This window comes from Phocoena sinus, chromosome 4 (assembly GCF_008692025.1).
Source record: "Phocoena sinus isolate mPhoSin1 chromosome 4, mPhoSin1.pri, whole genome shotgun sequence".
Classification (NCBI taxonomy): domain Eukaryota; kingdom Metazoa; phylum Chordata; class Mammalia; order Artiodactyla; family Phocoenidae; genus Phocoena; species Phocoena sinus.
In genome coordinates, this window is record NC_045766.1 from 142,144,278 (window position 1) to 142,163,873 (window position 19,596).

Genomic DNA, 19,596 nt, shown 5'->3' on the forward strand with positions numbered 1-19,596 from the left:
CCAGGGCCCGCACTGATCTGAGAGAACAGCCTTCGCCCCAGTGGCCGAGTGACCTGGAGAGCAGGCCTCCTTAGAGCTCACCCCGACCACGCACGGTCTCAGGAAGAGAACACGCCATGAACGAGAGGGACACGGTTCACGGGGAACAGAGGCTAATGCCTTCACGGACACTGCTTTTCAAGATCTGCAGGTGACTTGCGGCCAACAGCCCTGAGACCACAGCCCAGGGAGGCTGGGCGGGAAAAGGAGTCAGCAGGGCAGGAAGATGGGCCTCCAGGGAGGGACGGAGGTCGCAGGTGTCCCCCAGCACCTGTGTTCTCCAGGCAGACGGGGCTGGAGACAGAGGATACTTGGAAGCAATGAAGAATTCAGTTCTAGAGACATTCAGGCTCTGGTCATCTGCTCTCTTGCTGTGGAGGAAGGAGCTCAGCCTTGTCTCCCATCGGCCACGATTTTCCACTAGTGCCACCCCGGCACGAACACTCCATCTCCAGCACCCCGAGCCATGTGCCACTGAGAGACCTTTCGCCTCCTGCCTGGCCCCTCCGTGAGTGTTCAGTGAACATTTCACAGAATAAAAGGTGTCTGAATGTCAGTCACATGACTGGCTGGTTTCATGTACACCATCTCCCAAGGACATGGAAGGGACACGGTGCCACCACTCCTCAGAGCCGGTGGTCAGCGGGCAGAATGAGTAGGACACGTGAACATGGGGCAGCCTCCACCCACCCCTGCCCGTGAGCGGCCCGGCCTGGCCACCCGGGCTCAGGCGTGTGTTCCATTACCCCAGCTCCACTCCCCCCTCCAGCCCCCAAACCCACACTAAGTCAGAGCCCCAGCGTGCAGCCCACAGGCCACGCTACCCTGCGGACCTGTTGCTTTGTGGTTTGAAAAAAATCAGGAAATTTCCCATAAAAACACGGGTTTCCGTGTTCTCTCGAAAAGGTCAAAAGATCTGGCAATGCTGCCACGGGCCAGCTGGCTGGGCCGAGCCGCAGCTGGCCGTCCACCGGGCCTTCACTTCTGGCGGCTGCCATCACTCCAGGACCACGTGGCTCACGTGGGCTGCGCGTGGCTGAGAACCTGGGAGAGCCGAGTCACGGGAGGTGAGCCTAAGGGAATGAGCAACTGCACCCCAGCCGAGACCAGGCGTTTGTGCGCAAAGACCGCCGCCATCTCACGTGGTTAGCTGACGTGGCCTGGATGGCAGCGCCCGGACAGGGTTCCCTGTGCAGGGCTGATGTGGCCCGGGGCTGCTCGGATGGGGAGTGTCCTCCGGACGTTTAGGGCCTGCTGAGGGGTCAACGCCCTCTGACGGCCAGCCCGACGCCCCGGACAGATCTGCTCGCTCAGGGCACCGGCATCCGTGGACTGGGCACAGAGCACACGGCTGCGGCTCCGTCAGTCTCTCACCGGGAAATGCCGCAGGGGGACCAGTGCTGACCGGGAAAATAAACCCGGACATCCCGTCTCCGCCAGAGGCACGTGGCTCGGGGTGCTGGAGGTGGAGTGTTCGTGCCGGGGTGGCACTAGTGGAAAATCGTGGCCGAAGGGAGACAAGGCTGAGCTCCTTCCTCCACAGCAAGAGAGATGACCAGAGCACCAAGTGAGGGGACGCCGCGGCTCGGGACACCAAGTACCCACTCGATCTTAACATTCCCCCACCCCCGCCACACGCAGTGCATAGAGCTCTGAGCCTTCCCATTAGAAAAGGTGAGCTGTGTCCGGGCCCCGGCCCCAGCCTGCGTTACCTTGCCGCACACCGGGCACCCCGAAGGCTCCTTCCTGTAGCGCACCAGGTTTTCGGCACCGCCGGCCTCCGCGTCTTCCCTCTTCACCCGCCGCACTCCTGAAACGCCCCGCCCCCCGGCCGAGAGAGTCAGTACACACGAGACCTTCCCGCATCAGCCAGGGTCACCTCCAGCTGATGGAGGACAGGGCTGCCCACGGGTGGGACAAAGGAGAGAGCGGGGTCACTCGTCCGTGACGCACCGGCGCTCCGACACGCGACCCGGGAGGGAGGGCAGGCGGCCCGCACCACCGACTCCGGAACCCGGGCTGCACCTGAAACTTGGAAATCCAAGGGCAGCAAGTGTCTTGAGCTTTCCACGCAGAGGAGTCAGAATGAGCTACTGGTAAGGGAGGTACCTGTGCTCAATCGAAAGCTCAAGGGAAAGGTGGGGTTCTCAGAGGCGTCTGTAAGTAGGAGGGCATTTTTATTAAAAAGATACTAATATTCATCCTTCAAATTAAATCAGCCCAATAAGGATCAAGGTAAAAAGTCAGAAAATAATAAATTTCTATGGTTTTAAGGCAAAAGTGATCATAATTGGGATCGAAACAGACTTAGAAGTTCTCAGGAAACAGGGAATCTCTGAATTAAAAAAAGAGAGAAGTTCCTTCTCACGGTCTCTCTCTACACCACTGACCCGTCCTTCTGGGACATTCCTGCACAGCTGGGCTCAAGAACGGCCAGCACGCTGGCCTGGAGACAAGTACGTAACTCCCCGAAACGCTCCCAGCGGCGTAAAGCACACAGGTCTGTACTGGGCGTGGATTACGCTTCAGTATGGAGGGAAAAGCCGTGGGACGGCCACACAGCATTCGCTCGTTCCCGAGGAAAGCGACCTGAGTGCGTCAGCTGTACAATGTCGTAAGATAAAGTTGTAAAATGCAACCCACGTATCTGTCGATCGGGAAACACCTGACTTCCAGCAGTAATGGCGGCACTCATGGGCCCGCCTGGGGCTTTATCATCAGGGTCCGGTTCAACCAGCCCAGCAGGTCGGCACAATGGCCATCCCCACAACACAGGTGAGGACACTGAGGCCCAGCAGCATGACCAAGGCCACCCGGTCACTAAGTGGACACCAGGCGCTAAGTGCAGCACTGGATCACAGATGGAAGGGGGTGGAGCTTATGAACCCACGTGCAGAAGGGCCAGGTAAAAAGGCAGAGTGCAAAGGTGATGCAGGACGTGACCTGACTCCAGGCTTGTTTTAAAAGCCATGAAGACACGTGTACATGCACAGCTGCGTGCAGTGGTCAGACTTCGCGTACAACTTCGTTTTCTGACCTTTTTCCCCCGACAAGCATGGACTTCATTTACAATTCTTTGTAAAGTGATTTTTTTCCCAACTTTTGTAACAAGGTGCTCTGGTCAGTGAGTGCTTCTTACAGAGGCTGGTCAGCAAGAGGGCAGTGGGTTTTAGGGTAAAAAACTAAAATGTCCAAGATCACTAAAACTAAAATGCTATTTTGAAAGAGGGTCTGTCTGAGCAGAGGGTCTTTGAGAAAGCCTCCCAGGTAGGGTAGGTGCTCAGGACACACCTGTGGCCCAAGGTCCCGGTCTCTCTCTTCTCTCGGGGCCCCTGCCTTCCCCTGCACAGCTCAGGGTCTGCCCTGTGGGGTCGCCCGCAACCCCAGCTCATCCCTCACTGTGCTGCCTCCCACCTTCCCCCCCATTAGCGACCCCGCCGAAGTCCATCTTTCTCCTGCGCTGGCCTCTCGTAAACCCACCACACGACAGGCAGCCCCCAGGCACCCCGAGCCCACCGCAAATGGCGAGGGTCATCGGGGGTCCCTGGGGAAACAGAGGAACAAGGGCAGAATCACTCACGGCCCCAAAGAGCCTCCGCCCGAAACGTTCCGTCCCACGCACACGGCTGAGAGCGCACCACACCCCATGTGACATTTCATACACTGCTTTCCTCCTACTTTCGTACGGAAAGCATTTTCTCACAATATTAAGCTCTCTGAAAACAAAAAGTTTTTGGTGACTGATAAAATTCAGTCCTACAGAGTCTGGTTTTCCTAACTTTCCCCGCTGTGGAGCGTTTGGGGCATTTCCAAGCGTTCCCACTCGCACGTGATGCTCTAATCCCCCATCAGGACCTCTGGATGCCTGAGCCGATTCCCATCAGGTGGTGCCTCGCCAACAGGCACCCACAGAGACGGGGCCAGCGTGAGCCCCGCCCCCTCCCCGGCAGGCGCATTCACCTTCCAGGTGCCTCCTCTGGTGGTCCAGCATGACGTCCTTGCGGTAGAACATTTTGTTGCAGACTTCACAGGCAAACTTCTTGTCCCCGTGCTTCTTCTTGTGCTTGGAAAGGTTGCTGTTGGTGGAGAAGAATCTGAAACACATCTCACATTGGAACGTCTTATCATCTGTCGAGGAAGCGGGGAAACACACAGCAACTTTCAGGTACGTGACACCGACTACAGGTTCAACATCATGGCCGTGGGACCGGCAACGAGGCACAGGAGGAGGGCGGGGCCGGGAAACAGCACCACCTGCGCCGACGAAGCCCCCCTGCCATGCCAGGCCGGAGCAGCGTGCAGAGCAAACAGGTAGCTCACCTCCTTCCTCCCTGGCGCCACAAGTCTCCCACAGCATCGGGGGATTCGTGGCAAGGAAAGCGGCTGGACCACAGCTGTCCTTGGCCCTCACGCCCTCAGCCAACCTGACCGCGGCGCCGGCCCCTGCTTCCCGCGGCGTCAGATGGGCGGCCTCCTGCCCCGCCTCACCGCTCCTCCGAAGTCCACCCATCACCTGCCCCTCCCCTCCCACGTGCCCTCCACAGGCTCCTCCCCCATTGCACAAAGACATCCCCAATGTCTCCCACCTGTAAACAAAACCGTCTGGTCCCTAGGTCCCCTTTGGGAGACATGCACCCACCCCCCAGCAAACACCCCCTCCCCACATTGAAGCCTTCAGAGATACCCACAGCCCGGTGTCCCTCCCCAGTCCCTCCCCAAAGGTGGCCAGACTGCCCCACCAGGGCCTCGGACAGGCCCCACCCTGCTCTCTCCCTCCAGGTGCCCAAGGCAGACCCTGGGGTGTCCTGTCCCCTCCCCCCAGGCCCGGGAGGTCTGCCCCCCATGAGCACAAGCACAGGGGCCATCAGGGCATCTGCCCCACCCTGGCACCTCTCCAGCTGTCTGCCTTGGCCCCAGCTACCCGGCCTCCGCCCCTGGTTTAGGGGGTCTCGGGGCCTTGGTTAGCGCTCTCCACTCAGACTTGTCCTCTGCCCTCAACCCCGCCACGCCCACCCTGCTCCTGCCAGGACACGTTAACTGCCCACGGGTCCGTCACCTACGCCAGCCCCGAAAGTCAGCCCTCACTGCCCACGGCCGTCCTGCAGCACCGGGAACACCGTCCCGTGTCACCTGAGCGGGTGGGCATGACAGTGTGCGTCCCCCTCCAGAGCGAGGGCCTGAGGTCACACCGTGTCACCCTCATTTCTGGGCCTTTGGCTACAGCCCACTGACCACTTCCCGTAGTCAGCAAATGTTTGCTGAATGCGCAAATCCCGGAGGCCGGAGGCCAAGTTTCGTTTTCTACAGTGACTGATTGCGGTCCTCACTCTGCTGCTCGGCGGACTCCCATGTCCGGGAATCGCAGCCTGGGCGCTGCTGACACTCTGGCCGGATGGCTGCGGGAGGCTGTCCTGTGCCCTGTACGTTGGGCAGCATCCCCCAGGCAGCTGTTCCAACCAAACCGGCTCCAGACTCTGCCCAGCGTCCCCGGGGACTCAGACCTCGCAGTTTAACTTCTGCCAGGTGGACCCCGATGTGCAGCCCCAGGTGGAGGCCCCGGGGTATCCACACTCCCCTGTACACGCGTTTGTGTGTGTGCGGTACCTGTGCTTATCATGCAGACATTTCCATGCTGATTTTAGCGGTTACATAATTTTCCACCCAGTTCATACATCGCAATTTACTTCATCTTTTTTTTTTTTGCGGTACGCGGGCCTCTCACTGTTGCCGCCTCTCCCGTTGCGGAGCACAGGCTCCGGACGCGCAGGCTCAGAGGCCGTGGCTCACGGGCCCAGCCGCTCCGCGGCATGTGGGATCTTCCCGGACCGGGGCACGAACCCGTGTCCCCTGCATCAGCAGGCAGACTCTCAAAGACTGCGCCACCAGGGAAGCCCTGCTTCATCATTTTTGATATTGTAGGTAATGTAATGATGCTTTTCCTACTAGATTTCCTCGGCATGGATCCTTAGGAATGAGACCACCAGAGATGAGGGCGTCTGCCATCCTGCTCTGGGAAGGGCCGAGCCTTACAGGGCTGTTCCATCGGATCACTGGAGACCCCGCCCACTCTGGGCCTGCTAAACCACACAGGTAAGCCTCCCTCCTGGGCAGGTGGCCCACAAGCCCAGGAACCCGACAGCCGTGGAAGGTGCAGCGCGGCCCTTGGACTTTCGCTTCTTCTCTCTAACGGGTCGAGTCCCTCCCAGCGTATGGAGAGGACCCACCTCTAACCATCCCCAACAGCTCCGGTGTGGCCTTCGCCGGGTGACGGCAGAGCTGGAGCAGCTGTCCGGGCCTGGCTGTCACCACGGTGGCTTTTCTTGCCATGGCGTCCACATGTCACCAGTTCAAGAATCCAGGCAGGTGCTTGACGACAACCTTCTTGCCCCTCCCCCGCCCCCCCCGCCCCTCCCCCCAAATAATCCCTGCTGCCCTCGAGGCCTACACTCATGTTTTAACAAAATGCAGCAACTGAGAACAAACACCTGTTATGTGGTGAATGGTCAGGCCTCTCAGCATGGCTGTGCCCGGCTCTCTGTCTGCCCCCTGCCCAGCCAGTGCCCGCCTCACCTCTACACGCTCCCCTGTACTGCTCGCCCCCTGCCCCAGCTGGTGACTGTTCTAATCCTCAGGCCAGAAGGCTCTGCCTTTCTGCTAGTTCTTTAAAGGGAGACACCTGCCCTGCTCGTGGTCCTTGACCTGAGGGGATGGGAGGGGTGTGCCCCAGCCACTGGTTTCCCTGGTAACAGATGAGCCAACCTGCTGTCAGTTGCCCCTATAAACTGCAGCCTCCTTCTCCCCTGAGGGGGGAAGATCTCTGCCTGACATGTGCTGCCTGCCCTCTGCACGCGGGGTGCGGCTTCGGACGTGTAAGGTTCCCCCGTCCAATAAACCACTGATGTCTCTGTCGCTGCCTCTGGGCTCTTTCTTTGGTCTCGAGGTTGGGCAGCTCCAAGGCTTGCAGGCCTGGGGGTGCAGCCCAACACGTGGGCCCCGGTGAAGGAGGGGGCACAGGGTCACCCGGAGGCGGGACAGGGGATTTCCGGGGAGACCCTGTCTTGCCTGAGGGCGTGGACATGAGCCTCTGCTCTCCTCCAGCTCCCTCAGGAAGGTCGAGGGCAGACGAGGGCCACCTCACACCCAGGACAGGCCCTGCTGAGTGAAAGCTTGAGAAAAAGCCCAGCAGGCCCATCATTTCAAACCTCACACAAATCCCTGACTTCATGGTCTACAGAAGACACATTCTCCTAACGTGAACACTATTATAAGAAAGTACAACAGCCTGCAAATAATATATTACACAAATGACCTCAGCTCCCAGGTTTATCCTTTGTCTTCCATCCAAAACTTCTGACCTTTGAAATTGTGGAGAAACTGCATTTCAATTCATTGCTGCTCTGTTAACTTCTATATAAAGAAGACAGACAAACGTCTGGTTTAACAGAACTTTTTGCTGACATGCAGCAACTGCTGCTTTGACTTAGTACCTTCTGTTTCATTTGTGTCCAGAGAAATAAAGATAAAAAGAAGAGAACTTCTCTGCCTCAGCCTCCAGCGGGCCTCAGCAAGCACCCGGGCCGGGACAGGGGCATCACCCTCCGCTCTGATGCCCACCCACTGAGCTCGTACAGAACCGAGCGTGGCCTCATGGAGCGCCATCCTGCCCGGCGATAAGCACAGCTCGAGGGTCCTCTGACTGATACGGCATCAAAAGATTGGTGGATTTCCCCCAGGTTTTGGGAACACCTGGGCTGCGGAATGCAGGTGGTGTAGCACCTGGAAGTGCACCCGGAAGCTTCCAAGGCCACTTCATGCCGTGACTGACGCTCAGGGCAGCTGGAGCTCAGGTGAGACAAGACTCACCTGCCGCTCAGAAAAGCCCCGCCCTGGGAGCGAGGCACTGTGGACGGAGGAAACCGGCCGCAGTTTCCAACAGGAGCCCTCAAAGCGGAATAAGCAAATGAACCAAGTGAAGGGACACTGCAGAGGCTGCAGGAGCGGGTGCTGGCCACCGGCAGGGAGGGGCAGTGGCGATTTACGTGACGGGGTAAGGGTGCCCTGAGATGCGGGCCGGCCCCCCGGCACCCTAACGAGAACCAGCACAGAGATACAGAGTGACCGGTGACACACACAGAGGGCTCAACAGGAAGGGGGTTCGGAATCAAAGGTTAACCTGGCAGGTCTCTAAGCCGACTGCCACCGGTATCCACCCCCCAGGTGTGCGACGATGCCTAAAAGAGGGGGCCGAAAAGACAACAGCGACCCTCCACCAACCCCATCCTCCCTGGGTGGGAACGCAGCCGCCCGCCTTCCCCCACGGGGCACAGGGCAAAGAGCCGCGGGGACAGGACACAGGCCTCCCCTGCCGGCTGGGCTCCTGCACAACCGTCCCCTGGCCGTCCACGGGGATTTACACATCGCGTACACTAGCCAGCTGCACGCTCGGCCAGACACGGGGCCTGAGACCCTCGGCCAGGCCCAGAGACCCGTCCCGGCCACCGGCGGGCCCAAGCACGCCGGCTTCAGCTGCACGCAAGCAGACGAGGGTCCGTCCGTGTCACGAGTGGGGACTGGGGACAGCGGCAGGCTCAGCGGAGGCCGGAGTGTGCGAGGGAGCGGCAAGGCCCTCACCTGGACCCAGGCGGGGTCCTCGGAGGGAGGGGGGCGGATGGCTGAAGAAGCTCCTGCCGAGAGCGAGGCGGAAGCCCACCCCTCCAGCCGCGACCCCACCTCTTCAAGGACTTCTCACCGGGTCCCAGAGCAACCCTACCACTCACCATCCTCAGCGACGATGAAACCCCCCTGCTTCACCATGGGCTCAACTGTGGGCTATATGTGGCTGCTTTGGAGGAATGATAGGATGTGAAATAAATCCCCTTTTAAAGGGCAAGTTTCGGTCTCTTGAGAGTAAGTAACAGCTGCTTGAAGCACCCCGAACGGAGGGGAACGTTACAGGTGAGGATACCTGTTATATCCACCTTCACCCGCTGCCGGGACACCTGGTCCCCACCCCGCCAGGTACCCGCGCCTCAGCGCCGGGCGGGGCCCCTCACCTGTCCGGCAGTTGTGAAACTCCAGCGCGCTCTGGATGCGGAAGGTCTTCTCGCAGGTGCCGCACCGGTACCTGTACTCGCTGTCGACCTGGTGGGAGGGGGGCGGGAAGCGGGGGCAGCTGAGACGCGCCCCCTCAGGGAGCTGCTCCAGCAACGGGCCCTTCCCCCCGCTACCCTCCTGCCCAGCGTAGGGCGTGAACCCTGTCTGGCCGTGCCCCTGCCCTGAAAGGGAGCCCCGCGTCCGGGTGAGCTCGCTGCCCACGCGGGCCTCTCGCTCGGCCCGAACCCTGGCGGCGCCCAGCCAGGCCCGGACCCACCTGGGCCGCTCCGGCTCCCGCTGCCCCCGCCCCGTGACTCCTTCATCAACGCCAACGGTCTGCTCTCCTCCGTCACTAGACAGCGGCGGTCCTTCACCCACCTCGTTCCTGCTGTGCTTGTAAGAGACGTGCTGCTTCAGGCTCTCCTTGCGGCTGAACAGCTTGGTACACTCCTCGCATTTAAACAGCTTGTCGCCTAAGGGACGAGCAGGGACAAGCCGCGCGCGCCACTGCTCCAGGTGCCCCGAGAGCACACGCCCGCCCGGCACGCGCCGCCCGGCGCCGGCGTCGCGGGGACTCACCGTGGGAGCGCACGTGCCTGCTGAGGTTGCTGCTGTTCTGGAAGGCCTTGCTGCAGATGCTACACCGGTAGGCCCGCTCCCCCAGCTGCCGCGCCAGCTTCCGCCGGATGCCGTGGCGGCTCGAGAGAATCAGGCTCCTCTTGAGGGTGACGCTGCCGCTCTGCTGGTGCGGGAACCTGCCGGGTTAGACACGCCAGCCGGTGAGACCGGTGGGAGACAGGGTGGTCGGAGAAGAGAGTTCAAGGTCACAGTCACCTTGGAGAGAGGCCCTGGCAAATCCTCCTAGCCGGACACGAGAGTGGGGGGCCGTGCTCAGGCGCACCCCTGCAGCTTTGGGGCACCTGGAAGGGACAGACACGCTGAACGTACAGGGGCACCAGTTAGCTTTTCCTGTACCGGCCACTCGGCTCCCTGGGCATTAACTCCGGCCACCGGGAAGCCTGGAGCTGTTTGTGTGCCGACCGGAGTAACCATAACTGTTCTCTTTTTTTTCACTTGCCTCTACCCTGTTCCATATTTTCCCTGAACCTGATTTTTCAAACTTCTTCTCCCTATGAAATGTGTTTCTGACATTTCGGTAAGTTACCGAAACCCTCTGGGCAATAAGATGGAGTATAAATAAGTAGGTCAGGTTCACCATTTCTGACATTGCTCTGCTCTGTTTTCAGTTTTTCCACAGCTTCCCGAACCCTACAGGACCAGGCGCATTTTGGCCCCGTGGGAAAAGGGCTGGAAAAAAATACTGCCACCAGCGTATTCAACTCCAGGGCAAAAAACTGCCTAAGAATAATAACTTAAATACAAACATTTTCCTCGATCATAAAAAGTGGAAACACACAGAGCAAGGTGTTAAATTTACAGAAATTTAAATACAACCTGTCCTATCATAGCAGCATTTGTTCACAGCAGCCGAGGCAGAAGCAACACAAGTGTCCTTGATGGATGAATAAACAAAATGTGGTCCATCCCACACGATGGAATTATTCTGCCTTAAAATGGGAGGACGTTCCGACACCTGCTACAACACAGACGGACCTCGAGGGCATTACGTTAAGAGAAATACGCCAATCACAAAAAGACAAACACCGTGTGAGAACACTTATATGACGCCCCTGGAGACACAGGTACCTCCTCTGAGCTCTTCACAGAGACAGGAGGCAGAGTGGTGGGTGCCAGGGGCTGGGGAGGGGCTGATAGGGAGTCAGTGTTTTTCGTAAGTATGGAGTTTCAGTTTGGGGAAGATGAAAAAGTTCCAGAGATGGGTGGAGGGCTGCACTGCAAGGCGAACGTATTTAAAACCACCGAATCGCACACTTAAAAACGATTAAGATGGTAAATTGTGTACTGTGTGTATTTTACTACAGTAAAAAATCGTTTTTAAAATTTTAAGCTATTTCACAGTGGATGCACTATTAACCCCCTGGGCTCCAGAGTTCCCGCTGCTTCCCAAGCACATACGTTTCCTACAAGAAGTAAACCATCCCCTCTCATCCGGCCTATCCCTCTGGAATGGATTAGCCGCCACGGCGCCTTTGCCTGTGAAGCCGGGCCCACGCGCTGCTCTGGGACATACTTTGGCACTGAGCTCGCGTCGCTGGGGGTGGCGGCCAGCTTCCCCAGAACCAGCTCCATGATCCGTTCATCCGGCGACGCAGCCACAGGCTCGACCTCGCTCATGATCTCTGCCACTTGCTCTGTGTGGAGGGGACAGGACAAGCCGTGTCATCACCAGGGCCAGGGATGGAACGCAACCGAACCAAGATGACAGGCCCGAGAGGCCACAGCCAGGCCAACGTTGCAGACACAGATCACAAGATTGACACGGGGGGAAAAAAAAAAAAAAAAAAAACTAGCGATAGTTTAGAGTCCACACATTTACCTGCAGATTTAGAAAAGCAAAATATTATTCTTAACTCAAAACTGGAGTTATAATCTGTGGTTAAGTCATGACACTATCTCAGTCCCTTTCGTACCACCTAAAACTGAAACACTTTGACGTACACTGGGACCTTATAACCTAGCTAATCCTGTCCTGACAGAGATTTGGAGATATTAATTTTTGTAATCACACAAGCCATCTTGAGTATGTTCAAAAGCAGATCATCATTTTGTACAAGAGTCAAATATCAAATAACCACAGTGATAGGGACCCAGGCCTGAACCTCTGGACAAGTGAAATCTGGGAAGGTTACATGAAAAGATTTAGCCACTTCACCTACTATGACGTCTTCCTAATGCAACTTAGAATTAGTGAAATAATCATTTAATAAGCTTTTCACCTCCTTCGCCTCTACTTGTTTATAGAGAAGTAGGGAAACTGTCCAGGGGAAGTTTAAACCAGTTCTCCTGAGAACATTATGTGACGGCTGCTCCTCTGAATTCTCTTTAATTCCAAGAAAGGATAAAAATTGCTTCTCACTCTCGCAAAAGAAATCCTGGGCTACGGCAGATGGCGAAAAGAAAAACTGCCCAGCGATCAGTGAGGAAGGTAGTGAGGGGACTCACTAGTGTCTGAGCGTCATGTCTGGTCCTTACGTGCGAGACCCGCCAGGAATCCTCTGGCACCAGGCACTCCTGGCAGAGGCCACGTGAGGGCTGAGGGGACATGGCGTTTTGGGAATCCCACGCCCGAGAATGAGGGCCCAAGGTCCCTCCAAGCTCAACTGAGGCTACTGTACAGTCAGAGAACGGCTTTAGCCACAGCCTGGAAGCCAGCTGCACGACCGTCCACAGGGGACACGGGAGCAGACGGTGGGGCAACCGCATGACGGACCAACACGGCTCGGCAGCAAAGGAGAAGAGGCAGCGGGGACCCGACCGTGGACGAGCCTCCCCTACACGCCGTGCGGGAGATGCCGGGCACAGAGACAGTGCCCGGGACGGGAACGCCAGTCCACGCGGAGACAAGCCGGGAAGCGGCTCGGGGGAACGGACATGCTCTCTGTCCTGATATCCGGCTACCCAGGTGGACGCGCTTGTCAAAGGTCACAGCCGGCACAGCTGCCAACTGCACTGCGAGTCGCCGTGCGCGAAGAGCTGCTTCAGCGAAAGAGAAGGGCTCTGTGCCGAGTTTTGCTACTCGGCATGGAGGCAACACGGCCTCAGGTCCCTCCCCATTCCCTTCACTGCTACCCCAGGACCGGGATCAGCCTCACCTGCGGGCCCCTCCCCCTCACCTGCGGGCTCCTCGCCTTCCACGATAACTAGAGGCTGCTCTGGTTTCGATGCTTTGGGTTTTCTCCCCCTTCGAGGCTTTTTCTTCTGCTCTTTGGTGGCACTGACACTCTTGGGAATTGCGGGAGGCCCCCCCCGGGGCACGTCTGCTTCCTTCTCTGCGGCCGAATCCTGCTGGCCGGCTGGGGGGACGCTCTTGGATTGTTCCAAATGGCCCAACAGGTGCTCTGCAGGACAGGGGAGCAAAGGCGTAAGGCAGGGCGTCCACTCCCAACCTCCATTTTGTTTTCAATTTTATTTGCTAACAGGGTGCCCTCTGCAGAGGCAAATAAACGTTATTTCTTCTGCTTTGAAAATGACAGCATTTCCACGGCACCAAACACAACCACCATTTTAAAAAGTCAGTCAGGCGATAGAAGCCGGGCAGTTTTGTAAAATCACGTACAGTTTTGTAAAAACTAAAAGCATGGGTACGCGCATATGAGCAAAGAGAAACTGTGGAAGAACACAGCAAGAAGGTAACGTGGGTCTCTCTACGGTGACCTCACAGGCCACTTTCATATTCTTCTCAAAGCTCATTTAAGCTTTCTAATTTTTCTGCGACGAATATATAATACAGTTATTTTAAAACGTAGCCTTTGAAGAGGAATAGTGATAAACATTCAATTCATAATGAACAAAATTGTCTCTCAAAACACTGCACGAAGGCCAAAAACCTTTATTTTCAATGGAAGAAACCTCAAAGACCTCCCAAGGAAAGATAACTGGGCCACACACAGGAAACAGACAGAGATGGCCATGCTTCCTGAAAGAAGGTGAGCTGGGCCCAGGCTGTCTGGAGGGCGGGGCACCAGCAAGAGGACAGAGGAGTGACCCACGAGACAGGTGGGGGCCAGCGTCCTCAAGTGACCACTGGCGCCCGCCTGCACACTCGGCCAGGGAGCGATTCTTCCCATCGACAACCTCGACTGGCTCACACAGGCCTCGGTGTGAAGTGGCGGCTGTCTCCCCACTTGTTCCACGCTCAGGGCCACTGTGCAGCGCAAGTGCCCTCGAGGGGCCAGGGAAGGAGAGGGGTGAGGGATGAGGGAAGGAAAGTTTTAAAGCAAACAACGTTCCATGCTGCATGTCACGGGAAGGGTTTGGAAGTTTGGCCACGTAGCAGAACAAGCTAACGATGAGGCCACCCGGCTGCAAATGCCTGGCAAGGCTACAAAAGGAGAGACTGCCCCCCACACCAAACTAACGCTCTGCTGAGATTCAGAGAAAGCCAACAAGATCCCTCGCTGCCAGACACGCAGAGAACTCCAAGCCAAAGCACAGATCCCGGGAGGAGGCCAGGAAGACACAGGCTGGGAGCTGAGCTGCTCCCGCAAAGCCAGGGAACTCCCGTGTGTCCTGCCACCATCCCAGAGGGATGGCGTGGAAGTGACAGAGCACGTCAGGGTGAGCGCAGCGCGGGACTCGCCGGCGTCTGGCTGAGCAGGCACCTGCCCCTTACCGTTCAGCAGATGCAGCTCAAGGAAGGCGGCCGAACACACCTTGCACACCCACCGGCTGGGTTCCGCCTCCACTGGCGTGCTGCTCTCTGGGGTGCCTGCAGCTTCAAAAGACAAGAGGGGGAGGTGGTCCAGCAGCTGCTCTCTCTGTGCAGCCCAGCCCAGTGCAGGGCACACCTGCCCTCGTAGGAGGTGACAATGACAGCGGTAACAACAGTCACCGCCTGGGAGCAGCTCCAATGCTCCAGGCGCCGTTCTCGGCGTTTTACCTACACGGACTCGTTCGTGCCTGTGAATGTCCCCATTTCACAGGTGAGGAAGCCGGGCACAGAGCACTGGAACCAGTCACGGAAACGTGGCCTCCTCCCAGAAGCCAGTCCGGTGGGACCAGACACCATCCCCCCCATACAACCTCAAGAAAAGAAAAAATGCATGCTACGGCCCACATCGAATTCCCCAACCTCTCACTGGCTCATGTGACAAGAAAGGGCGGAACCCCAAACAGCCAGGCCACGCGCCCTGGTGTGGCCATGGCTCCTGCCCAGCGCTGGCCAGCAGAGCTTTCTGCAGTGACAGAAATGTTCTGTAACTGCCGGCCAGGGGGGCAGCCACGTGCGCCGAGTGCCCCTGAGGAACTGGACTTTCACTTTTATTGAATTTAGGTTGAAACAGCTGCCGGGGGTAGGTGCTTACTGCGGAGGCAGTGCCCCTAGCCCTCCCGGCACCCCCGTGGGAGTCTGGGGGCGGGGGGAGATGACCAGGGTCCATGGAACACAGAGAGAGACCCTGGTTGCTCAGGGTCCTTTTCAAAAAAAAACTACCGATGCTCTTGTGAGATCTCAAAGTTGGGGGTGAAATGGAGAAGAACATTTGTATTCTGTTACAAGTTAATCACTACAGGGATGTTGCCTATAAGCTTAAATTATACCTAGTGGCCCCTCACTGGGAACCCTGCCTCCCAGGTAAAGGTTGTTTGGCTCACAGGAAACAGCCTGACCAGGCTCACCTGTGAACGGCTGCAGGAAGGAGGAAATTAACATCCCCTGACCGGAACCAGGAGATGCGTGATTTTACTCTCTCCCCTTTTAGTCTGAAAGCAGCCTGAATGCTAAGTCAGCTGGTTCTTTGTGACACGAGTCCACCACCTCCTCGGTCTGCTGGCTTTCCAATAAAGTCGCTATTTCTTGCCCCAGCTGGTCTCTCGATTTACGGGCGGCTTGTGCGCTCAGCAGTGCGAGCTGACTTGGTAACAGGGACATTCTAAGTGAACGTATGTTCGTGATGTCCTGGCCCAGGAAGCTGATTCGCTAAACCCCACGTGGCAGCCTGTCAGGGCTGGACGGGGGCCACCAGCCCTCACCACCACCTCCACTCCCGTCTCTGTGCAGCTTGTGTTGACACGCACGACCCATCGCAACCCTCCGGGGCCACTCGCAAAGCAAAACCGTCCAGAAGAGTGACTGCACACGCGTTCAGAACCAGGAAAAAGCACACCTCTGTCTGTGTCAAAAAACAGCGATAAGGGCTTCCCTGGTGGCACAGTGGTTGAGAGTCCGTCTGCCGATGCAGGGGACGCGGGTTCGTGCCCCGGTCCGGGAGGATCCCACATGCCACGGAGCGGCTGGGCCCGTGAGCCATGGCCGCTGAGCCTGCGCGTCCGGAGCCTGTGCTCCGCAGCGGGAGAGGCCACAGCAGTGAGAGGCCCGTGTACCCCCCCCAAAAAAAAAACACAGCGATAAGGTTGCAAAGGATGGAAGAAACAGACAGAGACCACTGCTACAACCGTTTGCAGGCATTTTCTGAGTCTCCGTGAGATAACAAGAAGAGAGAAATGTAACTGCTGTATGAAATTTTTGGTTATACCAAAGCCAGAGCAGAAAGAGTGGAGAGTGCACATCCCAGAAGCTGGGCGCCGTTGTGGGGTGTGCCCTGCGGCCCAGCCTCCGCTCTCCTCTGCGCCCATCTCTGGGAATCCACAGAAGAGGATCAGGAGGAGATCAGGGCCAAATCCCTGCATCTCACTCACCTTCCCAAACACACACGGTTCTAAAGAGGGCAAAGCACTCTTGCACAGGAGAGTTTCAGAGAAGGAGGCTGAGCAGGGGGTAGCTGGCAGTGGGTACTCGGGAATAAAGGCAGTTTCTTTTCATCTGAGTGAGCTGCTATCTCTCCTCCACAAGGCCCTGCCCAGGAATGGAATTCACATAGGCCTGACCTGTGACCTGACCTTCGGCAGGAAACCCATCTCTTCAGCCTGGTGTCCTGAACGCTAGGTCAACGGGACTAACTAGAAGAACCAGTCATGACTGCTGTCCTCCCACCGAGGGCAGGACTCTATTTTCCAAAAATTATCTTTAAAAGATAAGACTTGGGCTTCCCTGGTGGCGCAGTGGTTGAGCGTCCGCCTGCCGATGCAGGGGACACGGGTTCGTGCCCCGGTCCGGGAAGATCCCACATGCCGCGGAGCGGCTGGGCCCGTGAGCCACGGCCTCTGAGCCTGCGCGTCCGGAGCCTGTGCTCCGCAACGGGAGAGGCCACAACAGTGAGAAGCCCACATACCGCAAAAAAAAGAGACTTAAGAAAAAATTAGCCAGCAACCAGAAGGCAATTCTTCATCCCAACCACTCACACGCCCAACAAAAAAGAAGTGTCTACGCAAAATGAAACAGTAGCTGGCAGTGGAGAGACAGGGAGAAGGCCCACAGCAGGACGGTCGGCAAAACGTGTAATGAAGATCAATCACGTGGTACATCAGCATGTACAGCAGGACCTCAACCACGCAGAAGTGCACGGCTTTTTACACGACGGAAAAGAAACGGCAGAACTACAGGGACGGAGGGTAGATGCTGGCCGCCAGGGGATGGAGTACAGAGCTGTACAAGGGAACCGTCTGGGGTGCTGAGAATGTTCTACATCTTGATTGTGGTGGAGCTCACACAACTGCAGACATTTGTCCGAACTCTGAACTGTCCACCTAAAATCGCTATTTTATTGTATGTTAACTACACGCCCACAGCGCTGGTTTTTTAAAACTATTAGAAAATGTTAATCAAAAACGCTAAGAGTCGTTAAGATGGTGATGTTATATGTGATTTCAAAGTTCCCCAAATGTTATGAAATGTACTTCTATTTCATTTTTTTCACTAGAAAGGTGATTTTGAAACTCTGATGCTGACAGCCGACCCTGAACCCCACGCACCCGCCCGCTGAGACCACTGGGCTTCTGGTCCTCCTCCTTCATCTGCCAACGGGCCCAGGTGTGTGTAAAGAAAAACCAGCCTTAATGTGAGCTCAAGGAGAACATGTGATTAGAAAAGTAAATCCACTACCAGAAAAAAAAAAACAAACAGATTAATTTTTGAAAGGAGCGTGCCAGGTAGAAGGAGACCCACTTTCCTCGATATTTAAAAGTCTGCTCTGCCAGTCTACAAACGGGCCGATCGCTATGGCAGACATCTATGACAAAGATGTCTGAAGCAAATTCAAAAGAGAGAACGAATGAGTCTTAGCAGTTCCGATGCTCACCTAGAAAGTTGATAAGTAATGTAGAGGCAGACTGCTCCTTGCCCACGGGCCCCCTCAGGACCCTTCTGAAACAAACTGGTGGTTCCTAAGGCCCCTTCACCTTGCTCTGACCCACCCCCATCGGGCTAAGGGTGCAGCGCTGGCCACAAAGGCCCCGTGTGACCTCACGGGTGCGTCCAGACCAGAGGCGGGATGGGGAACGGCCTCATCTCAGGAGGGGCAGAGGTGAAGCCATCTCCCTACCTGTCAGATCTGGATAATCCGAATCATGCAGAAAACCAGCTTTCCACGGGTTTCCAGGCCTCTCTTCACAGGTCTCATCTGCTCCCGGTACTGAGAAGTGGGCACTCAGTAACCCAGTACTCCCAACGCACGGCTTCCGATGGGTGAGGTGTTCAAAACACACACCTGAGACCGCCCTGGGCCCTGGGCACCCGGATGGGTGGGGCTGGAGCAGGGTCCCAGAAGCCTCTCTGTGCCAGGAGGGGACGTCAGGGGAGGGGAGAGGGGCTTGGGGAAGGGGCTGGGCAGGAGGCCAGGGTGGTAGGAGACAACGCGGGGGTCCTAGGGCGGCTGCCACGTTCCTAGGTGCAGCAGTGGTACCGGCGCCAGCAGCACTGCCGGGGCCAAGTGGTCACTGAGCAGAGGGCTCTCCCAGGAAGAAAAGAAACAAGGAACCCAACTAACCAACTAGTTAACAGTAGTCAGGAACTTTCATCACATTGCCAAGAAATGTGTGCTTGCCATTTGTCCCCAAGCAGAAAGTGAAAGAAATCATAAAGGCTATTTCCAAACTTTTAGAGTACCTAAGTTGCTTATTTATTTCCCCAATCCAGAAGCTAGTTTAGGGTGGCCACGCTGCTTGCCTGGTTATGAACAGCACCGCCCTACATTCTCAGAAGCCCAGAGGAGGGGCCACAGCTACCCTAGCGTCCTGCTTGAGAACGGTTAGAACGGAATCCGGAGGCAGGTATTGGACAACACGGTCCTGGGCTCATTTCATGAAGATCTATGCTCTCCAACGCAGCCCCAGATTCAAGAGCCCTCCGGAGGCAAAAAGCCAACAACAACTGGAACTCTGATAAGGGGAGGTGACCTCTGTGTTGACTTTGACCTTGAGAGCCATGAGGGGCATGCATGCCACCTCCAGGACACAACTGACAAGGTCAGACTCTACAAGCCAAACCCTGACGTGCAGTCTGGGCCGGTCCCGGGACACGCACGGGGTAAGGAATCCACGACACGAGAAAGCCAGGTCAGGAAGATCCTGGTGACCCTGGACAGCACCCAGGGAGGCGGCCTCACCTCGGTGCTTGAAAATGACTCCTGACCCCGTGGAGTGCCACTGCAGGTGCCTCCCAGGGGCAGGGCCAGGGGCAGGGCCAGGTACCCGGTTTTAGCAAATCCTAGGGGCTAGAGCAGCCTGGTGAAAAACCCAGGGTCTCTCCAAATTCTTTCTGCCCCCTTTACTATCAAAATAAAGAAAGGGCCATCAAGCCCAGTCTCCCTCTGCAAATATCCCTGTGAAGATGCAAACCCTCTCCTGCCACCAGACCCCGCGTGCAGCCATCCGTCACTCCCGGAGCATGCCCCAGAGGCTCCACGGGCCACCATCACCCAGCCAGCCTGCAGTGACTGAAGAGGGGTCCCGGAAATTCACGTCCGCCTGGAACCTTTGGGTAGGGTC

General features: G+C 57.0%; 1 protein-coding gene across 2 annotated transcripts in view; it reads right to left on the bottom strand.

Moving 5' to 3' along the window:
• The window catches only part of PRDM15 (PR/SET domain 15), a 58,872-nt gene that overhangs the window by 18,567 nt on the left and 20,709 nt on the right, over positions 1-19,596 (bottom strand). For both annotated transcript variants that reach the window (XM_032630891.1, XM_032630892.1), the window contains exons 6-13: positions 14,387-14,488; positions 12,888-13,112; positions 11,285-11,405; positions 9,712-9,887; positions 9,511-9,605; positions 9,093-9,180; positions 4,000-4,167; positions 1,752-1,849 (exon numbers count right to left, since the gene is read on the bottom strand). In XM_032630891.1, coding sequence (XP_032486782.1) covers positions 1,752-1,849; positions 4,000-4,167; positions 9,093-9,180; positions 9,511-9,605; positions 9,712-9,887; positions 11,285-11,405; positions 12,888-13,112; positions 14,387-14,488 — 1,073 coding nt within the window. The remainder of the gene's footprint in view (positions 1-1,751; positions 1,850-3,999; positions 4,168-9,092; positions 9,181-9,510; positions 9,606-9,711; positions 9,888-11,284; positions 11,406-12,887; positions 13,113-14,386; positions 14,489-19,596) is intronic.